The following is a 23,537-nucleotide window of genomic DNA, read 5'->3' as shown; positions in this document are numbered from 1 at the left end:
CGAACTCAAAGTGGATACTGGGGCGAAATGCAATGTCATATCTGTCAAGACATTCAACCGAGTGAAACACAAGGAGAAAGTGGATCACTCCAAGACAACAAAGCTGATTACTTATGGAGGCAATGAAATCTGCACAATTGGGTCAAAACCCTGTCATGTTACTTAGCAGACAGGCCCGACACCCTACACTTCCATGTGGTGAGACAAAACGTACAGCCATTACTAGACTCCACCCCCTCCCTGGATCGGCAGAGGGGGTGGAGCAGCGATCGGGACGGCTCGGGAAGAGTGGGGTAATTGAAAAAGGGGGAACCCCCCCCCCCCAAAAGTCACTGTCTCTGTGTGATGTCATGCTAAATGTGTGTGTGTGTGTGTGTGTGTGTGTGTGTGTGTGTGTGTGTGTGTGTGTGTGTGTGTGTGTGTGTGTGTTTTAAATGACCAGCATTGAGGAACTTTTCAATAGAGTGATGTTTTTACATGTTTTTTTGTATTCCTAACTGTCCCCATAGTGTCACAACAAATGGGAGTAAGGTTCTCAGAGAATTTCATTCAGCGCATGTTGTTGTTGAGTCAGTCAACTTCACTGACCTGCAGCACAGAGGATTATTACGCTGTCTTTTTTTTAACCAGGCGAGTAAATCGACATTATGAGGGGACAGGCTGAGGTGATTCAATCATAAAAGCTCATCTGACACTGTGCAGCACGTTATCATGTCAGCTAAAAAACACTGCCACTCGTTGTGTTGTTGTAATGATTCATTAAGGTCAGGACAACCTTTGACACCATGTTTGTTTGCAGTGCATGCTGGGTATGTGGCTCTAGCGCAAATAATGAACCCTGGATCCTCCTCCCACAACTTGTTGGATGACAACTGTGAACAAAATTGGTTCAACAGGATTTGGTGGACCTGTTTCAGACAGAGGTAAGTTTGCTTTTTTTAAACAGAGCGTTCATCCTCGGGGCTTCTCGGTGAATACAGCTGTCATGTAGGTTTGTGAAGTTTATTGGATCATTTACATGGCTTGATAATAATTGATATATAAACCAGAGCATGCATCTCTGTGGAGACCAGCCTGAAAGAAAGAAATCATCTGTGTATTGTCTGTTGTAATATACAGTCTGGTACAGTAGGCTTGACCCCCCCCCACCTGCTGATCCACTGTTGGACTTCCTCCCATCCAAGTGCTCCTTTGCTCTCACCTTCTGTGGGGTTTCGGTTGTATTTTTCATAGTGTAAATACTGCTCTGCAGTTTTCTCAGCCTGGTCTATTGTAATGTTCAACCTTCACATTTACACTTAAGTGAATGGGGGGCGTCCAGGTGGTGTGGCGGGCGGTTCGAATCCCCATGTTACCTCTGGCTTGCTCAGGCGTCCCTACAGACACAATTGATCGGCCGTGTCTGCAGGTGGGAAACCGAAGGTGGGTGTGTGCCCTGGTCACTGCACTAGCGCCTCCTCTGGTCGATCAGAGCGCCTGTTCGGGAGGAGGGGAGGGGGCTGGGGGGAATAGTGTGATCCTCCCATGCACTACATCACATCCCCCTGGCGAAACTCCTCACAGTCCGGTGAAAAGAAGCGGCTGGCGACTCCACATGTATTGGAGGAGGCATGTGGTAGTCTGCAGCCCTCCCTGGATTGGCAGAGGGAGGTGGAGCAGCAACCGGGACGGCCCGGAAAATAGGGTAATTGACCAAGCACAACTGGGGAGAAAAGGGGGGAAAAAATCAAAAAAATTAAAAATTAAAATAAAAAAAAGTGAATATATATCTGTAGTATTAGATAGTTTAAATGGACAGCACTTTAGTTGAAATGCATTAAACAGGACTTTGAATTAAGCCCTTCCTTCAGTGTACCCAGCCAGGTTTTACTTTAACCTGACCTCCACAGGTATGGCGAGAGCAGAGGCAAGCCCCCTGACCACCCATGTGCTGAACACCGGGGACGGCGTGCCTGCATCGAGGATGGCCCTCAGCCTGCACCGCCTGGACCACAACCTGCTGGTCTGGAGTCTCCTGACAGTGGGGTAGAGAAGAACTCACTCTTATTCCTCTGTAGCTACAGGCTGTAGTACTAGTAGTGTCCTGCAGGGGACTTGCATAGGACAGAAGTTGGCAGCAAATGAAAAAGAACAACTGATTTCCATCACTGCTGAAAATGTGAAATGTTTAAATAGCTTACTTTCCTGAAGAGAGAGAGTGTGTATATGCGTGTGTGTGTCCTTGTTTTTCTAGCCTCATAGTAAGGACCAAATATTCTTAAAAGGATCGTAAAATCACACACCACCTACCTCGTGGGGACATTTTTTTGGTCCCCATGAGGAAGAGGGTTATTTCTGGGCTAGGGTTATAATTTGGGCCATGGTTAGGTTAGGGCTAGGGTTGTGATTGGGGTTGTGGTTAGGTTAGGGCTAGGATTATAACTGGGGTTGTGGTTAGGGTTACGGATAGGGTTATAATTGGGGTTGTGGTTAGGTTAGGGCTAGGGTTATAATTGGGGTTGTGGTTAGGTTAGGGCTAGGGTTGTAATTGGGGTTGTGGTTAGGTTAGGGCTAGGGTTGTAATTGGGGTTGTGGTTAGGTTAGGGCTAGGGTTGTAATTGGGGTTGTGGTTAGGTTAGTGTTCAGTTGGGCATTAGTGGCGGCTCAGGGTCAGGGTCACTTCTATGGTTTGGGGTTTGGGGAAGTGAGATTTTTGCTTTAATGTAAATGTTCACTCCCCACAAGGATAGAAAGACAGGTTTGTGTGTGTGTGTGTGTGTGTGTGTGTGTGTGTGTGTGTGTGTGTGTGTGTGTGTGTGTGTGTGTGTTATGAGTGTGTGTGTGTGTAGCATAGTGCCTCAGTAATTTACGCTGTGACAAAAGCATCGGTTCAGTCCTGGCCTGTGCACCCCTCCATCTTTCCTCCAGAGGAAAGCATGTGAGATGAAAGCTGGAGACTGTCCATAAGTATGAATGATGTGTGGATGATTGTGTGTTTGGATCGTGTGATGAGCTGGCAGCCGTGCAGGGTGTCTCCCTGCCTGCTGTCTAATGCCCTGCTGGGACAGGCGCCAGCCTCACAAGCACCCTGAAATGGATTAAGTGAGTGCAGAGAGTGAATGCCTGACTGAATAAGTTTATTGATTTAATTTATTATTATTATTTCACCATCTGTTAAGTACTGTGGGACCATTTCGAAGTGCTTTAGGAGCACGGGGTGATAATGTTTCTCATTAATGCTAATAAAAGGCATTTTAACACTGGTCCCAGGGCTGTCGAAGAGTCTCAGAGGTCAGAGAAGGTCAGCAGTCTAATAAAGTATAAAAAGTTGCTGAATGCATACAAAGTTGTGACTAAAGACCGCTGTTAGTTAGGCTTGTCTTCTGCTCCCTTGCTGCTGCTTTAGCTTCTGGGCAGGAATGTTATACGTACTTAAAGATGCTACAATGTTTTGCATGTATTTCACTTAACTGACATGAGTTTTAATATGTGGAATAATAAAATAAGCTATGACTCCTGCATCACTGACATTACAAGCAAGAAGTTATACAGGGGTCAAAGGTCAGAGGCAAAAGGTCCTGATGTTATTCTCATGCAGTGATGTGCAGTCAGGGGAGGCAGGGTAGGCAGTGCCTCACCCAGGCTAATAATAAGAAAAAAAAGGAAATATCATGCTAGTTCGGGGGGGGGGTATTTATTTATTTATTTTTTACTTTAATTTGTTAGGATTGTTGTAAAAATATTTTTTTTTTAAAAAATCATGGAAAAATTGTTGTTTTATCAATAAAAGGCATGCCCTATTCAGGATGACTTGCTCTGGCACACATAAATGTAGTTCACCGCCTACCCAGCCATGGACCCTCCTGCACGTTACTGTTCCCATGGGAGAAATGCCAGGACAACAACTAAGATTTAAGGGGAGAAGCATTTGTTTTTATATTTATTACATATCGTTTGAACACTTGACAGAGGTGATATGACATCAGGCCAAGATGGTCACAACTAATGGACTTCCTCAATTCAGTAGTTTTATCATCTTTAGGACTACAAACGAAGATGGCCGCTGTCCTGGGATCATCGCCAGAGAGGCTTTCACTCCCGGCATGTACAAGCTCCGTTTCGAGACTGGACAGTATTGGGAAAGCATGAACCAAACTACCTTCTACCCTTATGTCGAGGTTGGCTAAGTGAGGTGGAAAACCTAACCTGTGTCCAGCAAACTTGGCTGAGCAGCCTGCTGTGAGGGAGGTCGCTAATGTTATTATTAAATTATTGGAGTACTCCACAAATGCCTCTAGATGGCAGCACAATATCAATAAAAGGTTAAAGGACCGTGGTCCAGTTGAGGGTTAACTGCAAACAACATTTGTAAACAAGGAGACGAAAATAAGTACAAACGTTGCTGATTAGTGACGTCACAAACGGAGAAACACGTGGCTGACTGTAGAGGGGTTTCTGGAAAATACAGAAGACAAATTTAGGTAACAAATAACCTTGGATTGAAATTGAAACACCAATATTCTGTAACATCACTTATTACTTAAATCGTTGTGCACTTTGCACCAGCTCTTTCTACTGAAAAAAGTATAAAGTTATACCTACCCCCCCCATTTCTAAACAGCTCCCGCAAGTTCAGCTTCTCAGCTGGACCTTTTTTTCTGATACTCAATATGGCGTCAGACAGACTCATTTACATACAGCCAATCAGATCAAATCATAAAAAATGAAACCCCGCCTACAATTACTGCCAACCTTTGCTAGTATTGGTCACTCAGCGGTCAGTTTATGAATATTAATGAAGACGAGACCAGTCCTACACAGTTCTTGAGACAATTGGGGAGTTATGTATATAGGTATAAAACAATATTTCATTTACAAATAAAAGATAAAAAAACTTACTGAAAGTCTGATTATGGTGTCTTTAAACATAAAAATTTAAATCTGATCATTGATTTGGTTCCCAATTTAAAACGATAGGAGTTCTGATAGAAAAAAATTGATGTAACACTATTTTATAACACTGCACTATTTAAGGAAAATTTTCTTCTGCAAGTGTACATAATCATAATCCTATACTTATGAGTGTGTGTGTGTGTGTGTGTGTGTGTGTGTGTGTGTGTGTGTTTGTGTGAGAACGAGAGAGTGAGAGAGCGCTTTGTTGGCCCAAGAGTTCCTGGTCTTGTTTATTATATCTGTTTTTTTTTTTTGTCTTCACTAGATCATCTTCAAAATTACTGACCCCGACCAGAGATTTCACTTGCCCCTGCTCCTCAGCCGCTTCTCCTACAGCACTTACAGGGGGAGCTAAGACCACTCAACTACCCTGGAAGGATTTTGCCAGGGGTCAAGCATCAACTCAAGATGACTTCCAGCTTTCCTTTTTTTTTGTTGTCTTACATTAGATGAGCTCTAACGTAACTGAAAGTCTTCAGTCAGTCGCACAGCGGACAAGCTGTACGACTTATGACCTTTTTTTGCAGGGTGCAGTGACAGTACCTTTTTCAGATTTTATTTGATGGAATTTTGGACGGAATCAAAAGCTCTCTATACTTACTATTTCTCATGTATAGTGTCTTGATTGCTGCGTGAAGACACAACTTTGCTTACTGGGTTACATTTTACCAAATTAATCTGGCTAATTGGATAATTCTTGCTCCATCTGTACATCTGATTTCCAATTACAGAACTTGTGTGCAAAAGTTGGATGACTTCAAGTTAGGCTCAGTCAATTAGACAGTGACATTAAGTGGGGGCGGAATAGCTCATTCATGTGGCTTTTTTAACAAAACTATCTAAATCCAATTGAAAACATAATCATATACACACACACACACACACACACACACACACACACACACACACACACACATATAAACAAACAATACAGCAGGGGGCATGGAGCAAAAAAAATGAAATACATATGTTCAAGGCATCGTATATTTTCAAAGTCTGAAGGTCACAACTAACCTTTTTGTCAGCTAAGTGAAACGTGCGTTCTTATATAATTTTAATGTCTACAGTGAAAATGGAAAAAGGCAGATAATCAATAAAATATGCAAAGTAAACAAGTATAAAGATAAAGTATCAAAACATGATAAACAATAACCTAAATAAAGTCAATGAAACTTAATCAGAGGCTACAGAAAATAGTTCTTTGTAATATGACAGTGTGCGTTCAATTTTGTTTTCGTCATAATAAGGGACAGTGTGTCTATGTGCATATAGAACTGAACCAGAAAAGCATCAAGGTGTAGCGAATTCGGGGGACAACGCAACCACAGGAACTGCCGCGGACGGGAAGCGAGCCCGTATCGTCCGCACCGCAGTAGGCATCGCTAACCGCTAGACTAAATGGTCAGACCCGCCAGCTAGCGGCCAGCGTGTCTTGTTATCCACGCTACACTAGCCCCTCCTTCGGGAAGCGCGTCCCCGCGTTTAAGCATATCAGCTCCTTCACGCCTCAGGGCGCCTACGCTTCCGATGGCCTTACGGTCGCTCCATCCCACTTCTGAAACCAATGTAGCGAATTCGGGGGACAACGCAACCACAGGAACTGCCGCGGCCGGGAAGCGAACCCGTATCGCCCACACCGCAGGCGACATCGCTAACCGCTCGACTAAAGGGTCAGACCCGTTTGGGGGGGAGGGGGCTAGGGAACCTTGCTTTATGTATGTGACATTTACCAAATGCAATTATAAGATTTGTCATGTAATTTAAAAGATTTATTTTCACATTAAAATTTAGTAATAATGTCTTTAGGCATGATTATTACAGAATGTCCACTCTTGTGAAATATAAAATTCTCTACGTCACTCCAAAACACAGATGAGGAGGGGCAGCGACAAAACAAATGCATAACCGTTTCTGGCTCATTCATGAGGCTTTAGTAACGGGAGGTCGCTGTAAAAACGTGTTTTGCTCTCAGCCAATCAGAGAGAGTGGACTGTGAGGACCCAAAGTTGTCTGTTTTTTGCATGCCTGTAAATAAAGTCGTATGAAGTTAAAATTGTCTCATAATGAATAGGTTTTTTCTTAAGTTTCACCACAAGGTTATTTTTTTTGTTTTTTTTTGTTGTTTACGATTTTACCTTTTTCTATCGCTCGTACATGACGTCCTTACACGAGCGATTCCGTCGGGCATATTAGAGGCAAGCCTCTCGGGTCTTCGCGTCATCCTCCCTTTGACATTTTTCGGACTGTCAATAACAGCGAGTGCAACGCAACAGGGAAGACTGGCAACGCTCTGGAAAAGCCTGCGCGTTTTGACGGAGAAAGGAGGGCGGGCGGCAGCGAGGGAATGGCTCAGATGACGGGGCTTCTCTCGGCGGCCGCTTTGCCTCTGCGGCTCGCCGCCAGAACCTGGGGACGCTGTTTAGTCGGAGCCGCCAGACACCTCTCCATGCCCGGCTACCGCGGCATCGCTGTCCCGGTAAGGCTGTTTTACATCATCCAGCAGGTATCAGGCGTGCGTGGCTGTTTGACCAGGGAGCCTACGACAGAGGGTATCGTCTGTGAAAGAAGTCAGGCTAAAGCTCCAGTTTGGTGGACCGTTGCTATTTAGAGTCGGGCAGCTGGATTAGAGGTTATCTAGCATAATTAGTTTACCGGCTAATCAATGCTAACAACTAGTAGATGGCATAACAAGATAAAAGCCAATTTAGTAGCTGCGGTCAGGAAGGGTGGCTAGTTGAGATCTAGCCTAATTTGATTTTATTATTCCTCGGAGCTGAACTACGCAGCTGCGCCCACACAAAACCGGTATTTAAAAAAAGGGGGGGGTGACTTGTCAATTTAACTTTTGGACGTCACACATGGTGGTGTTGTGGTAAAATGGGCACCGTTTGTTCTCACTCGAAGCAGGGGCGTGTCTAGCAGTTGAAAAGTTCTGGGGCTAAGCCCACCATCTGCGGCTGAGGTCAGTGTGCGGGCGCGCCGAATTTCTTTTTGAGTGGTCCCTGCTGGGATAGGCTCCAGTATCCCCGCCACCCTGAGAGCAGGATAAGCGGTTAAGATAATGGATGGATGGTCCCTGCTGTTCTGCCAGGAACACTACTTCCTAAATTTCATTTAATTTTACTGCATTGTGTGACTTTTGGAAGCATTGCATTTCATTTGAAATTTGATAGTAATGTTAAGACGATTGCTCTGGACAAAATGGACATCTTCAAATTTGCGGATGATTCAGTGATTGTAAGTCTTGAAGGGGAGGAGGAACAACACGGACCTGTGGTCGGTGATTTTGTGTCTTGGTGTGATGAGTCCTTTCTCCACTTAAATGTGTCTAAAACTAAAAACATGAATCAGTTTTAGAAAGACTCCTAGTCCTGTACCAACCAACCAGCATTAAAGGTGCTGACATTGAGCTTGTGGAAAATAATTCTTTGAAACTCACGTTGCTTCCACATCAGAGAAGATCCAACATAGACTTTTTTTCCCTGAGGAAAATGTGGACATTTAATGTCTCCTTCCAGAGGATGACTCTCTTATACAAGTTTTATTGAAACAGTTTCAATGTACTGTATTGTGGCTTGGTTTGGTAACTTGACTCTGGCCAATAAAAAACGGCTTGATAAACTTATCAAATGAGTGCAACTGAACTTGGTATGTATCCAGTTGCACTCGATTCAATTCCTTTGGATAACCACGACCTGGATGAATGAGAACATTCACAGACACTTATCAAATGGGCTAGCAAGATTTCAGGGAGAAGCCAAGCCCAGTTTACTGACTTTTATAACAGGAGGGTGCTCAGAAAGGCTACTTCCCTTCTGGAGTGCCAAGGTCACCCCCTTCGGCCAGAATTTGAGCTGTTATCTCCAGGTCGTCGGTTGAGGATGCCCTGTATTAGGACTAAGAGATACAAGGCTTCCTTTGTCCCCACTGCCATCCAATTGTTAAATAGTAGATAGTATTCATCTGTTGTCTGCAGTTGACTTGTTTCTTCGGTCTTTATATTTTATATTTTATAATTTATATACTTTCTATTTGATCTGCTTTGGTTCTCCTTGCCCACTGTGTCCTGTTGTCAATTCCGCTTTGGTGTTTGTATGTTTTGTCTTGGTGTGAGAGTTTTTATACTGGCTGCAAACTAATTTCCCTGCAAGGGACAATAAAGATACTTTGACTTGACTGGATCTGCAGGGGAGCGGAGAATTTTCAAACCTATGGCACCAGTGTTTAATTGCTACTTTACATTTTAATTCTGTTTTTACAGTTTTATTTGACTGCTGTAATGTTTGGCACTTTGTGTTGTACAAATAAAATAAAGCTTGATGACATTAGATTGAATCGAAACACTTGTTTATTTGTGCAACTACATAGGGAATATCAGGTGTTTTGACCATCTTGCTTTTCTTCAAATTGTGTTACCAATTCCCCCAAGTATCCTTTAATGTCACAGGACTCTACACTAACTTTTTGCATTGGTTGCACTGGTGCGCCTAACTTTTTTTTTAGGTGCACCAGCACAAATTTAGGTGCACCCACATTTTTCATTGCGTCGCCTTTGACACCAAAAGGTCTCCTTTTTATCGCTCTTCTGTCATATAATGTGAAGGATTTTGTAAATGCAGTGCATTGCGTTCCGTTCTTTGCCATACCTCAGCCAGGGAAATTGTTTTAACCAGTCACGCCTGAAAGAATATATTTTGGGCTTTTTGATTTGACTCTCGGGGCCGGGCTCTATCTCAGACTCGGTTGTCTCCTCTGGTTCCGAGTCTGATGTTATCATGGAAGGACCGGGGCTTGGCATTCTCCCAGGGACCGTCACCGAGGCCGAGGGCTCCGTGTCTTGGCTGGATGTAGGCCTACTCTCGGTAGATGAGATGGATGGAGTGACAGAAGGGCTGGTTGAAGGAGTAGGTTTCGTTTTTTTAATGAAAAAACTTTCAATGGCTCTACCTCTCTTCAGTTTCACTCGTTTTGTCGCGTAGACCTATAGGCTATTATTTTCCCGTTCAAGTTCTCTGGCGCTCAGCCTGCTCAGGTCGCTCGCATTTTTTTGAACTGACACTACTTAGAGCAGTGAAAAGGACCACAGCCAATCAGAGGCAAGGACCCGCCCGAGCTCTGTCTCTTATTGGTTTAGACCACGATACCATCAGGAGAACACAGAAAGATGCTGCGCTTGCGAGAGAGATTTCAATGTTCACCCGAGCAGCATCGGGTGCACCAGTGCGACCTATAATTTTTTTCAGTCGCACTCTTTTAAAAATTTTGGTCGCATGTGCGACCAAATTGGTCGCACTCTCGAGCCCTGATGTCATCTATGCCTACATGACAGAATCATGTATTACCTTAAACATTGTTCCCCTAACACATTTTTCATATTCACAAAACAATAAATCTATAAATTGTGCTGTATATAAGAATTTCAGGGATATTTCCAGCTAATTAGCTACTGGAATCAATAAACCAGTGGTTCTTAAACCTAGGGGCAGTAATGGACTAGTGGGACTTTTGTTTATACCTTACCTTTTTGATGTAGTTGTTGTTACTGCTGCTGTGTGAGCCTGACAGCCAAGCAGAAGCAGCATTGCACGCCATGCATCTGTGCCAAAAGAGGGCTGCTGGGGCCAGTTGCACCAGTTAGATATGTGGTCGTAAGACTAGGCTGAACGTGACATGTGCCTTAAGCACTACGTAGAATTGATACCTGTTGCACCATCTAAGCGTAGTGCTATATCTGAGACTAAATCGTACACCTACTCAAAGGTAGGTGTAAAGAGAAAAGTCTTGACGAGTTTCCAAAGTGACAGTAAAAACATTGATACAATGGTGTGTCTAATATACAGGCTACACCTTCAGCGGGCTTTCAGGCGTGAAAAAGTAATGAGAGATCGCCCCAATCCTCTGGATATATATATATGGAGATAGAGAACTTATTGAGAGATTTCTTTCAGCAGGGCTGAATTGTTTGAATTAACTGACAAGTTATCACCGCAGTTGCAACATGTGACGATTAGGAATGGAGTGCTGAAGATTTGTTCTATACTTCGTCGACCGTCCGACTTCCTAATCCACCCTCTGCTTCGTTGACTGTCGCTGTTATCATCTGCCAGATGTCTTTTTTCTTATTAGTGTGGCACTGTTTTGTTTGCATACTAAAATATGCATATACTTATTGTAGGGTTCAGTATTTTTTCTTGTTCCACAAACTGATAATTTCATTATTGTTTCTTCGACTCAGCAGTCATTTCTAATCTATTTGTTTGCACCAGTAAATAAGTTTGTAACCATAGCAATGTGAAGGACGGGACAACTATTGTGGCGGTAGAATGTGTCAGTGTGGATGCGCATCATCTACCTTAGTCATCGTTTCAGATGATGCAAGAGGTGTAAATATGTATCACAAGGCGGGAAGCAGATAATACCGGCGTCTCTCTACAGCCACACTAGGGCTGTCAAAATTGGCCAAAAATGACGTTTGATTATTCCTTCTAATAAAAAAAAAAACACATGGGTTCGAACCCATTTGAATATAGTTTTGCACATTGGGATGGGCTCCAGCATGCCCGCGACCCTGAGAGCAGGATAGGCGGTTTGGATAATGGATGGGTGGATGTCCATAAGAGGACAAGCCAATACGTATTGAGAGACATAATTACTTGTATAGGTGTATTTTTCTCAATGTAAACATGTCTTTTAAAAGATATACATACCTATACATTACAAAATAAACATAAAATAATGTTCTATACTGTAAAACTTCATTTAAAGACCGTAGACCTCTGTCTCTGTCTCTGTCTCTCTGTCTTTTTGCACTGTTGTTGGTGCTGGAGTGAGAAATGAGAACGCGCTGTCAGTCTCTCGGAGTGAGATGAATGATTCATAATTGATGTGTTGTTTTCGAGATATGCCCTCAGGAGGTTACTAGTGGTGTAATGGCAGGCTAACTGTAGCTTACATAGCTTGCATACGACTTTATCTCGAGGGTCCACAATTTTTACGTTTTCTGACCAAAATCCAAACTATTTTCAAACGGGGCTTTTTAGATTGTTTGGAATGAAAACCACTCTCTGTGCGGCTGAGTTGGGTTGTAAACTCTGCCATCTTTACCACATGGTTATTGTTATTTCATGGTTATTCACTCGTTTCAGGTTGACCTAAATTTAATTTTCAACCAATGAAAGTGATGTGTGACTCCTGTCCGTCATTCAGCGTGTTCGGTGCAGCGGCCAAGGTCCTTGCGAGAATTCGTGAGGCAGACAACCTTGGTAGTGCTTTTTTTTCTCCCACAAATGAATATTAATTTTCACACTCAAATGTCTTTTTTTTAATTTTTTTTTTACAATTCGGTTATACGTATATTCGAATTTGGAATATCCATTGACAGCCCTAATCCACACACAGGCAGCAGAAAGGGTTGGGGGTGGTCGGGGTTAAATTATTTACATTTTGTGATGATTGTGTCTGTCATAAAGATTCGGGCTTATCAAAAAACATTCCCGGCTAAAGCTCTGGAAGCCCGATGTTGAGAATGCCACGATTTCGAAGTATTTGCTCTTATCAGTGGAGCAGCTCCATGCTCAAACTGTGTAATACACAGCAGATAAGAGCCTTGGATGTGTGGTTTTCAGACACATTTTTCACTGTGAATGTAGAATCTCTGTAGGGCAGAAACTGCCACTGAGATTTGCACACCTTGTATTTCACCATCAGTTTTCACCAGTCAGTCAGATGGTAGATAAAAACCTGGCATATTTAACAGTGGCTGGTCATCTGCCAAAGGACCTGGTAATGTCAACAGCCTTACCAGTCACAGGTAAAATCAACCAGCGTTTGTCTTGAAGCTTATGTCGCCAAATCTTTGTTTAAAACATTCTCTCCATTATCTTTTCCAGAATATCCCCCTGACTCCACCTAAGTTCTTGTCCTGCCATGGGTCCTATTTCTCTCAAAGAGTTTTTTATTCCGCTGATCCTAAAGGTAGGCTCTGCCATACGTCTAGAATCACACCCAGTTACAGATTGTTGGATGGCTGCATGCTGAGTAACTTATGATACATCTAGTCATTTTAATCCCAACTAGAGGTCATTGATCAAGTGATCATTATATTGGTTTTATTAAGTGATATCATAGTTTATCCATTGGTATATTCATTTGTAGTGTTCACCCACCACCACAACACTACTATCATAACACTTTCATAACACAACTACTGTCATAACACAATTATTGTGTGTTCTCCTGGATCAAAATGACCTGTTTTGAATAACTATTAGCCATAAATATTGTTAGTATTATTAATAATTGAAATGAAGATGATATATACTGGGTATTTGTAAATAATTTTTAAAAACTTTCTGCTAAAACGTATAGACAAGTTGTGCTACCTTGTGTGCCAAAGAAAGTGGTTTCTGGTGCAATGACCTGCAGTAGCACCAGAATGAAGCTGTCTGATATTTAAGATTTAAGAGAGATTTAAGAGAAAAAGTACACATTGAGTTTTATAACCTCTTGTTTGTCCAACCAATAATCTCTGACTTGACAGATGGGAAAGGTAAGGAGTCCGGTGGAGGTGGGAGGTCAGGAGGAGGGAAGAGAGGAGGCACTGGAGGGGGAAAAGACTGGTGGAGCCGCATTCAGAAGGTGAGTTGAGGAGAACCGAAACTCCTCTTATAGTACCTGACTTAGCACCATGTACTTTCGGGGTGGGGGGGAAAAATCGATTCACATATGAATTGCGATTCTTCTCTTCTACGATTCTGAATAGATTCACAATTCCAAAAATCAATTTTTAAAAACTTTTTTTTTTTGTCAGTCTTAAGTAGCCTCCTCGCTGCTGGCAATGTTGACTTGCCGCACACCTGTTCCGGCTTCCGGAAAACACGACAGTGGCTAGTCAGGTGCTGCTACCATTAGCTCTTGGTAGTCTTTCTAAAAATGGAGCAGCAACAAATTAAGCCAGTTCCATCATGATTGAAGGCAAGCGTTTGGGCACATTTTGGATTTTACAAAGTACCACATACCATCGCATCGTTTTTTTTTTACTGAGAAAGGTTAGGTTTGCCTTTGTGTTCACATTATTGCAATCAATTGATATAACTTTTTCAAATATAAAAACTACATAATCTTAAACACACTTAAGTCTGCTTTCATGCCATAATTTGCCACACCGCCTTTCTTAACTGACAGAGGACTGGAGTAGATCCTGAAATTAGCACCCCTATGTACCAAATCTAGAATCAATTTTGAATCGGGAATCCGTTTGCATCGAGATCGATTTTTGAATCGAATTGTGACCTCCAAGAATCAAAATCAAATCATGAGATTCCGAAAGATTCCCACCCCAAATGTCGTACTAGATGTAGTAACAGATGTCAGTACAGATGTAGAAACCGTGAGCACCAGATGTAGCACAAAGTGTAGGAACTGAGCACCTGACATTCTAGTAACTGAAATGCCTTTTTCTCCTGAATTTCCACTGCTGGCTACCCAGTTGCTTCAGGTTTTTTTACTTCAAATGGTTTGCTTCTTTAAAAAGCGTTTACTCAGCCGCTCTGGTGGCCGAGCGGAATAAACTGCCGTTCTTGCAATCCGCTCGTCATGTGGCTGGGAGGTTCGTATCCCAGACTCGCCGTAACCGGTCACGGCCAGTGCGTCCACGGGGTAAGGCATTCATTAGGCCACCCTTACCCGAGGGATAGTGGGTGTAGATCGGTGTAGTGTTCGGGGACTCGTCGTTCTCCAGTGACCCCTCTGGCCCACCCGGGCGCCTGTAGCCAAGCAACTGAAAGCATTCTCCCTACGCCTCCTTCGCGGCTTGAAGGTGATGCAATCCATGCGAGGCTTCAGTGTGTAAAATAGCGAGAGCAGCCGACACGAGTTTGAAGGAAGCTGGTGTTACGCCTATCTCCTTCCTGTGGAAACGTGAGCCAGGGGAGTTATTCGACAAGAGTTCCGGCCATATGCCATTGGGTTAATCGGGTGGGATAAGGGGAAAAACTAGAAATAAATTTTTAAAAAAGAAAAAAAAAGCGTTTACTCATATTAAAATTTGTATGTCCACCAGAATTGTGTGGTACTGATGACATCATGGTGTGAATTTGCTGGTGAAGTTGAAGTGGTGATACAAATGGCTGACAAATATCTGTTTAGTCTAGATATAGAAAAAGTTTTCTCTGGTGGTGTAGGCTGTTGTATAGTTCAGAGACGATCTACAACAACATTATACTTTGTTGGGGAAATGCTCTGAAACACCTCCCACTTTGAGTGAAGAAATTGCACCACTCTTTATGAAAATTTGACATGTCTGTAATCACTTTTGGACTTGATATCTTTAGTCGTTAGTTTTCCAGTGTTCATCTTCACAACTTCTTCTTCTCTTGACTGTAGGGTGACTTTCCATGGGATGAGAAGGATTTCCGTTATACAGCTGTTATGGCTGCAGGGGCCTTATCTGTTCTGCTGTTCCTCTACTTCAGAGACACTGGCAGGGAGATCACCTGGAAGGACTTTGTCAATCGCTACCTGGGCAGAGACATGGTGAGACGCTGGCTGGGATGCTACCTCCAACCATCACACACAGGCAGCCATGTCAGCTTAGTCTAATGGCAAACTGATTTGGAAAGAATGGTGCTCTGGACTCTGGGGCAGCACAGATAAAATAATGTGTAAAAAATAAGACAATTTGCATCATGGTTTCCAGAAAGTTGAATCAGTTCATCTGGGCACAAAGTTTAGTGGGAGAAACGTTTCATCACTCATCTAAGTGACTTCATCTCAGCTGACTGCAGGTATCCCCGGCCTTCTAAACAGTACAGATGCATAATGACTGAAACTGGCGATTGGTTTCATATGCATATGCAGTTAACATTAATTAGTTACAATGGCCATGTGTACAATTCAGAGGATTGGGGTTATAGCTGCAGTTGCAGTGTTGTAAGATGGCGACAGGTCCCCCTCCTCAGTTCAGGGATGGTGGTTCCCTCTTCACATAGATAACCTCTTTAATTTCCCGTTCAAACCAGCATTCCTCTCTATCAAGAATATGCACATCCTTATCCTTGAAAGAGTGGCCACTGGCCTGTATATGGATATAGACTGCAGAGTCCTGGCCTGATGAGGTAGTTCTTTTGTGTTGTGTCATCCGCTTTGCCAGAGTCTGTTTGGTTTCCCCAATGTACAAGTCACGGCAATCCTCGTGGCACTTAACTGTACACTATGTTGCTCTGTTTGTGAGGTATGGTGTTTGGAAAATATGAGTCTGTTCCGACCCTCCCGCCACATATGAAATCGCCACTGGTTTACTTTAGACAGTGGTTGGCCCTCTCCTCTCTTCGATTAGCTTTTGCACTCTTTGGGCATCTTCCTGGCTTTGACAGACGCCCAGTTTGGATAAGCACACTTAACCAGGGCCTACTTAATGTGGCATTTCTCCCCTTCCCTTGCCACTGTGTCATTGGGGAAACTGTCAGCTCGGTAGTGCAGCGTCCTGATGACTCCTAGTTACTGCTTCGGTGGCTGATGAAAGTCAAACCTTAAGTACTGATCAGTTTTTGTTGGTTTACGGTACACATCAGAATCAAGTTTATTAGCCATGTAGGTTTGCACATACATGGTATTTGACTCTGGTTTTGTGGCTTTCTGTGTACTTACTAGAATAGCAACACGACAACACAACAATCTTCAGATATATACACAAGGACTGACTTATACAGGTGAAATAAGAGGTGATAAGGTGCAATGGTGCAGAGAATATATCAGAGATGCTGACATAGTTGTTAGCAGGTTACTTACATACATGCCTGAGATAGATGGACATGACAGAGTGTACCAGTATATCTACAATGTACAATACAGTATATACAAAATGGTTGGATTTATTTGACAATGTCAAATGTTCATTTTAATGACAACCTGCGGAAAGAAGCTGGTTTTTGTATATCTTGTTGTTTTGGTGTACAGTGCTCTGTAGTGCCTACCAGAGGGGAGGAGTTGGAACAGGTTGTGACCAAGGTGTCACAACTCGTTTCCCGAGTCTGGAGGTGTATAAGTCCTGAATGAAGGGCAGGTTGGCAACAAGGATTTGTTCTGCAGACTTAACTGCCCGTTGTAGTCTGTCTCTGTCCTGTTTGGTTTTGAGCATGTTCAGCTCCAGGTTGTTATGGCTGCATCAGAGGGCCAACTGTTTAACCTCCTGTCTATATGCAGACTTGTCACCATCCTGGTTTAGGCCAATGATCTTGTGTCATCTGCAAACTTCAGGAATTTAACAGACAGGTCTCCTGAGGTTCAGTCATTTGTGTAGAGGGATAAGAGTAGAGGGGAGAGCACACATCCCTGGGGGGTGCCAGTTCTGATTGTCGGGGTGCTGGATGTGATTTTCCAAGCCTCACCAGCCTACTCCTGTAATACCACACCAAAGTCAAGAGATGTCACTACTTCATATCCTAACTGGTAAAATGTGATGAACATCTGTTAAAATATCCCAGAACGTTGAAACAGTTCGTCTGGGCACAATGTTTGATGGGAGAAATGTTTTATCACTCATCTAAAGTGACTTCGTCATATGCGTGAATGAGAGGGAGGACAGTAGAGTCTAAATACTTGGGGTCAGCTGTCCAAAGTAACGGGAGTGCAGAAGAGAGGTGAAGAAGAGAGTGCAGGCAGGGTGGAGTGGGTGGAGAAAAGTGTCAAGAGTGATTTGCGACAGAAGGGTACCAGCAAGAGTTAAAGGGAAGGTTTACAAGATGGTTGTGAGACCAACTATGTTACATGGTTTGGAGACAGTGGCACTGACAAAAAGACCGAAGGCGGAGCTGGAGGTGGCAGAGTTGAAAATGCTAAGATTTTTCATTGGGAGTGAGGTTGGATGGTTTGGAGACAAAGCAAGAGAGGCAAGATTGAGATGGTTTGGACATGTGTGGAGGAGAGATGATGGATCTTTTGGGAGAAGGATGCTGAATATGGAGCTGCCAGGGAAGAGGAAAAAAAGAAGGCCAAAGAAGAGGTTTATGGATGTGGTGAGGGAGGACATTAAGGTGGCTGGTGTGACAGAGGAGGATGCAGAGGACAGGAAGAGATGGAAATGGATGATCCACTGTGGCGACTCCTAATGGGAGCAGCCAAAAGTAGTAGTAGTAAGTGACTTCGTCAGTCTCAGCTGACTGCAGGTATCCCCAACCTTATAAACAGCACAGCTGCGTAACGACTGAAACAGTTGCATCACAATTGAAACCAGTAATTGGTTTTGATATGCAAATTACCATGAACATTAATTCGTACACAGTGGCCATGTGTACTGTTGACAGAAGATTGGAGAATAGTTGCAATCATAGGAATCAAGGAAGGTACTTGGTGTGCCATCTGGATCGAGGACAGAAGACAAAGAGACGTGTTCGTAGAATGAGGAAGTTCAGCAAAGTATACAGAGGAAGAGGTTGACAAAGAAGTGGGAGAGTCAGAGAGATGAAGAAAGTAGACAGGAATACAAGGAGATGCGGCGTAAAGCAAAGAAAGGTGGCGAAGGCTAAGGAAAAGGTGTATGTTGAGTTGTATGAGAGGTTGGACACTAAGGAAGGAGAAAAGGACTTGTACCGGTTGGCTAGACAAAGGAACCGAGCTGGGAAAGATGTTTAGCAGGTAAGAGCGATCAAGGATAGAGATGGAAATTTGCTGACAAGTGAGGAGAGTGTGTTGAGAAGGTGGAAAGAGTACTTTGAGGGGTTGATGAATGAAGAAAATGAGAGAGAGAGATAAAGTTGGATGATGTGCAGTGGATTAGCAAGGAGGAAGTGAGGGCAGCTATGAAGAGGATGAAGAGTGGAAAGGCAGTTGGTCCAGATGACATACCTGTAGAGGCATGGAGGTGTTTAGGAGAGTGGATGGAAGTGGAGTTTTTAACTAGATTGTTTAACACAATCTTGGAAAGTGAGAGGATGCCTGAGGAGTGGAGAAGAAGCATACTGGTACCGATTTTCCAGAATTAGGATGATGTGCAGACCTGTAGTAACTACAGAGGTATGAAGTTTTGGTTTTTTTCCCCAATTGTATCCGGCCAATTACCCCACTCCTCCGAGCCATCCTGGTCGCCGCTCCACCCCCTCTGCTGATCTGGGGAGGGCTGCAGACCACCACATGTCTCCTCTGATACATGTGGATTCACCAGCCGCCTCCCCCCACCCAGTGACAGTGAGGAGCCTCACCAGGTGGATGCAGCGCATTGGAGGACCATGCCATTCGCCCAGTTCCCCATCCCCCCCAAACAGGCGCCCCGACCAACCAGAGGAGGCGCCAGTGCAGTGACCATGACACACACCCACATCTGGCCTCCCACCCATAGATACGGCCAATTGTGTCCGCAGGGACGCCCGACCAAGCCGGAGGTAACACGGGGAGTCGAACCAGCGATCCCCGTGTTGGTAGACAATGGAATAGATTGCAATGCTACCCGGACGCCCCTACAGAGGTATAAAATTGATCAGCCACAGCATGACGATATGGGGAAGAGTAGTGAAAGCTAGGTTCAGAGTGGAGGTGATGATTAACGAGCAGCAGTATGGTTTCATGCCACGAAAGAGAGGGAAAGACAGCGGAATGGTGAGGATGCAAGGAGTAGAGGTGATGAAAGCATATGAGTTTAGATACTTGGGGTCAACTGTTCAAAGTAACGGGGAGTGCGGAAGAGAGGTGAAAAAGAGACTGCAGGCAGGGTGGAGAAGAGTGTCAGGAGTGATTTGTGACAGAAGGGTACCAGCAAGAGTTAAAGGGAAGGTTTACAAGATGGTTGTGAGACCAGCTATGTTATATGGTTTGGAGATAGTGGCACTGGCAAAAAGACAGGATGAGGAACTGGAGGTGGCAGAGTTGAAGATGCTAAGATTTTCATTGGGAGTGATGAAGAAGGAAAATATTAGGAATGATTATATTAGAGGGACAGTTCAGGTTAGACGGTTTGGAGACAAAGTAAGAGAGGCAAGATTGAGATGGTTTGGACATGTGTGGAGGAGAGATGCTGGGTATATTGGGAGAAGGATGCTGAATATGGAGCTGCCAGGGAAGAGGAAAGCCAAAGAGGAATTTTATGGATGTGGCCAGGGTGGACATGCAAGTGGCTGGCATGACAGGAAGATGCAGAGGACAGGAAGAAAATGCAATGCATCTTGCCACTAAAGTAAGATGTCAATGACCTCTGCATGTGCCAGCAGGTATGATTTTGCATGCAACTGACATGTACCTGCAGTCAGAGAGCTTAAAGTGGTATCAGTCAGGCTCGGACTGAAAATTTTTATACTTTATCGGGCTGGGGCCGGGCTAGGGCTTGAACACCTCAGGCCAGGGCCGGGCTAGGGCTGGAGTTTTTGGCCTGTGCAGGGCTCTAATTGTAATTGCAGGTTACCTAAGTGAAGACAACAAATAAGTAAGGGTAACGATAGACTGGGCAACTTTATGGTGAATATGATAGAGGAATGTGATAGCCAGCAGGAAATTTAGTGAGACATGGGAAAATATACCATAACATTTATCTGGGCAACAAGAGATTACCATGCAATCAGTACAAACTTGTTGAGAAATCCGCTCGATCAATGTTGCCGTGTATCAACACACTAGCCTATAGCTATTACTTTGTTGGCCAAAACATATTGTTTGGTGATAAAATACTCACTCAGTTGTCATCTGCCCTCGTGGCCCTGCTGGTCTTTGTCTCATCCAGTTTGTCTTCAGGATCCTGGAGAAAGCATTCAACACACCTCTAGCCATGCGAGGGGTAAAACTTTGATGCATAGTAACCCAGGTAACAGGCTGTCTTGGGGTTGTCATTGGTGACAGCATTCAACAAAAAACTACCCACGCTGAAATTCATTGCAGGAGAATGATTCAGTTTCTGTTGGCATTGGAGGGCAATTTGAGCAAAGGCACCGTCAGTCACTGTTTGATCTCGGCAGCTCAGAATCTGGATGGTCCCCGCCTGCCATATCCTCTAGCTCGGCTAATGCAGCATCAGCCTCGGTCTCTCTCTGTTGCATTTCTTCAGTTTTAATACTCTGGCTCCAACAAATACAGTTGAATATCCGAGTCAGCCAAAACACCGTAAAATGTATCCTCGTCCATAAGATCCTCTGCGCTTACATTTTGGGACACCATTTTCCCTGTTGGAAACATAGCTAGTTTGCAAGACAAGGCGAAGAGAACAAGGAAGTTTTGGTTCCGAGTGACATCTAGAGCACAGCCCTGGTAGCGGAGACTAGAAATCCAAGCTGAACTTGCCCGTAGTTCTTCCTTGTCACCAACTACTTCACAGACGTGTCAAATTATGACACTGGTGTCGGAAGAAGAATAGATTTCTCAACTTTGTCCCAGAGACACGACACAGAGAACATTGGCAACAACTGTAGACGTTTTTCACACTATATCCCAAATTTGTATAGATTCAGCTAAGGTTGAAAATCGGCAAAGTGGTCCTTTAAATGTTGTATTCTTTAAATTATGTACACGAAACATCCATTGCACATCTGTCCGTCTTGGGAGAGAGATCCCAACTCTGTTGCTCTCCCTGAGGTTTCTTCCTATTTTTTCTCCCTGTCAAAGGTTTTTTTAGGGAGTTGTTCTTTATCTGATGCAAGGGTCTAAGGACCGGATGTTGTGTTGCTATAAAGCCCACTGAGGCAAATTTGTAACTTGTGATAGTGGGCTATACAAATAAAATTGACTTGACTTGAGTAAATATATACATATAAATTTGTGTTTTTAATTTTTTCCCCCCAGGTTGACCGATTGGAAGTTATAAATAAACAGTATGTTCGTGTCATCCTGGTCCCCGGAGCTGACTCTTCAGACGGGGTGGGTTAGAAATACACTTAGTTATAATAGGACGTCAAGTCAGTGCAACATTTGTTAATCACAAGACTTAATTTCTTGAAGTACTGTGACATTGTTGATGTTTTGAAGTTTCTTTAGTGGGTTGTCAGATTAATATATTCAAACCTCTTTGTCCTCACACTCAAAGAGCTATGTCTGGTTCAACATCGGCAGTGTGGACACCTTTGAGAGGAACCTGGAGGCAGCCCACATGGAACTGGGCCTGGAACCGTCACACCGGGCTGCTGTGGTCTACAGCACTGAAAGCGACGGGTGGGTACACACCAGGGCTCCAGACTAAATTTTTACACTGGTTGCACTGGTTCGCCTAACTTTTTCATTAAGGTGTACCAGTACAAAATGTAGTTGTGCCAAAAGGGACGGTGAAACATTTTGCAAAAATGTGTTATAATACATTATTGCAACCTTTCAGGGATGGGAACAGGTGTAACGAGCACCACGTCATTTTTCTTGATGAAAAAATGGTCAGCAGTTATCTTCATTTTGAATTACTGGTGTGTTTTAAGATTGTGATGTTGCTCAAGGAGTACAGGGCGTGGTCTGCGACATGGTCACATGCCTTATTTTTCCCACCCACATTCCGCAAAGACCTTCCCTAACTCTGCCTCTGATTGGCTAGCACTCGTTGCCTGCGTTGGTTAGGATGTCTTCGCAGAATGCTGGTGGGAAAAAATAACGACACACACAGACACACAAACAAGACCTGCTAAATTTCACATGCACTGCGACCAATGAAAATGTTTAGTCACACTTGACAGATTTTTGGTCACAGCCCTGGGTACACACACACACACACACACACACACACACACACACACACACACACACACACACACACACACACACACACACACACACACACACACACACACAGGATTCAGTCAGAAAATTTACAAAGTTCACTATCAGCTCTGTGTGAGAGGACATGTGACCATGGAAACCACTCTCTCTCCATCACAGTTCAGTAGCATAAAGTTTTGTTGTATCATACTGACAAAGTGCTGGCTGATATGGAAAATATTATTATCATGACAATCATAACAGAATTTTACATACTATCCATATACAGTGCATCCGGAAAGTATTCACACCCCTTCACTTTCCCCACATTTTGTTATGCTACAGCATTATTCCAAAATGGATTAAATTCCTTTTTTTTCTCATCAGTCTACATACAATACCCCATAATGACAAAGCGAAAAGGTTTTGTAGAAATTCTTGCAAATTTATTAAAAATAAAAAACTGAAATATTGCATGTACATAAGTATTCACACCCTTTACTCAGTACTTGGTTGAGGCACCCTTGGCAGCGATTACAGCCTCATGTCTTCTTGGGTATGAAGCTACAAGCTTGGCACACCGATATTTGGGGTATTTCTCCCATTCTTCTCTGCAGATCCTCTCGAGCTCTCTAAGGTTAGATGGGGAGTGTCGCTGCACAGCTATTTTCAGGTCTTTCCAGAGATGTTCAATGGGGTTCAAGTCTGGGCTCTGGCTGGGCCACTCAAGGACATTCACAGACTTGTCCCGAAGCCACTCCTTCGTTATCTTGGCTGTGTGCTTAGGGTCATTGTCGTGTTGAAAGGTAAACCTTCACCCCAGTCTGAGGTCCTGAGCGCTCTGGAGCAGGTTTTCATCAAGGATCTCTCTGTACTTTGCTCCATTCATCTTTCCCTCGATCCTGACTAGTCTCCCAGTTCCTGCCGCTGAAGAACATCCCCACAGCATGATGCTG

At 43.7% G+C, this 23,537-nt stretch overlaps 2 protein-coding genes across 3 annotated transcripts in view; both read left to right on the top strand.

Annotated features, from left to right (window-relative positions):
• Nucleotides 1-868: 868 nt before the first annotated feature.
• On the top strand, nucleotides 869-6,973 carry urahb (urate (5-hydroxyiso-) hydrolase b). 2 transcript variants are annotated; one of them, XM_056282172.1, is made up of 4 exons: nucleotides 869-923; nucleotides 1,890-2,025; nucleotides 4,022-4,157; nucleotides 5,198-6,973. In XM_056282172.1, the coding sequence occupies exons 2-4, from the start codon at nucleotides 1,892-1,894 to the stop codon at nucleotides 5,285-5,287; spliced, it is 360 nt and encodes a 119-aa protein (XP_056138147.1). In that variant the 5' UTR covers nucleotides 869-923; nucleotides 1,890-1,891; the 3' UTR covers nucleotides 5,288-6,973. The 2 variants fall into 2 exon arrangements, with proteins under 2 accessions (XP_056138147.1, XP_056138148.1); XM_056282173.1 differs by lacking the exon at nucleotides 869-923 and adding an exon at nucleotides 924-991.
• A 218-nt stretch (nucleotides 6,974-7,191) lies between these two features.
• LOC130113782 (AFG3-like protein 1) overlaps nucleotides 7,192-23,537 on the top strand; it is a 42,004-nt gene continuing 25,658 nt past the window's right edge. Inside the window, exons 1-6 of the mRNA XM_056281406.1 lie at nucleotides 7,192-7,408; nucleotides 12,822-12,906; nucleotides 13,472-13,569; nucleotides 15,316-15,465; nucleotides 21,688-21,762; nucleotides 21,929-22,053. Coding sequence (XP_056137381.1) covers nucleotides 7,277-7,408; nucleotides 12,822-12,906; nucleotides 13,472-13,569; nucleotides 15,316-15,465; nucleotides 21,688-21,762; nucleotides 21,929-22,053 — 665 coding nt within the window. The 5' untranslated portion in view covers nucleotides 7,192-7,276. The remainder of the gene's footprint in view (nucleotides 7,409-12,821; nucleotides 12,907-13,471; nucleotides 13,570-15,315; nucleotides 15,466-21,687; nucleotides 21,763-21,928; nucleotides 22,054-23,537) is intronic.

The sequence above is a fragment of the Lampris incognitus genome, chromosome 6, assembly GCF_029633865.1.
Source record: "Lampris incognitus isolate fLamInc1 chromosome 6, fLamInc1.hap2, whole genome shotgun sequence".
NCBI classification, from domain to species: domain Eukaryota; kingdom Metazoa; phylum Chordata; class Actinopteri; order Lampriformes; family Lampridae; genus Lampris; species Lampris incognitus.
The sequence above is the reverse complement of the archived record's forward strand: the minus strand, read 5'-3'. Positions and strand labels throughout refer to the sequence as shown.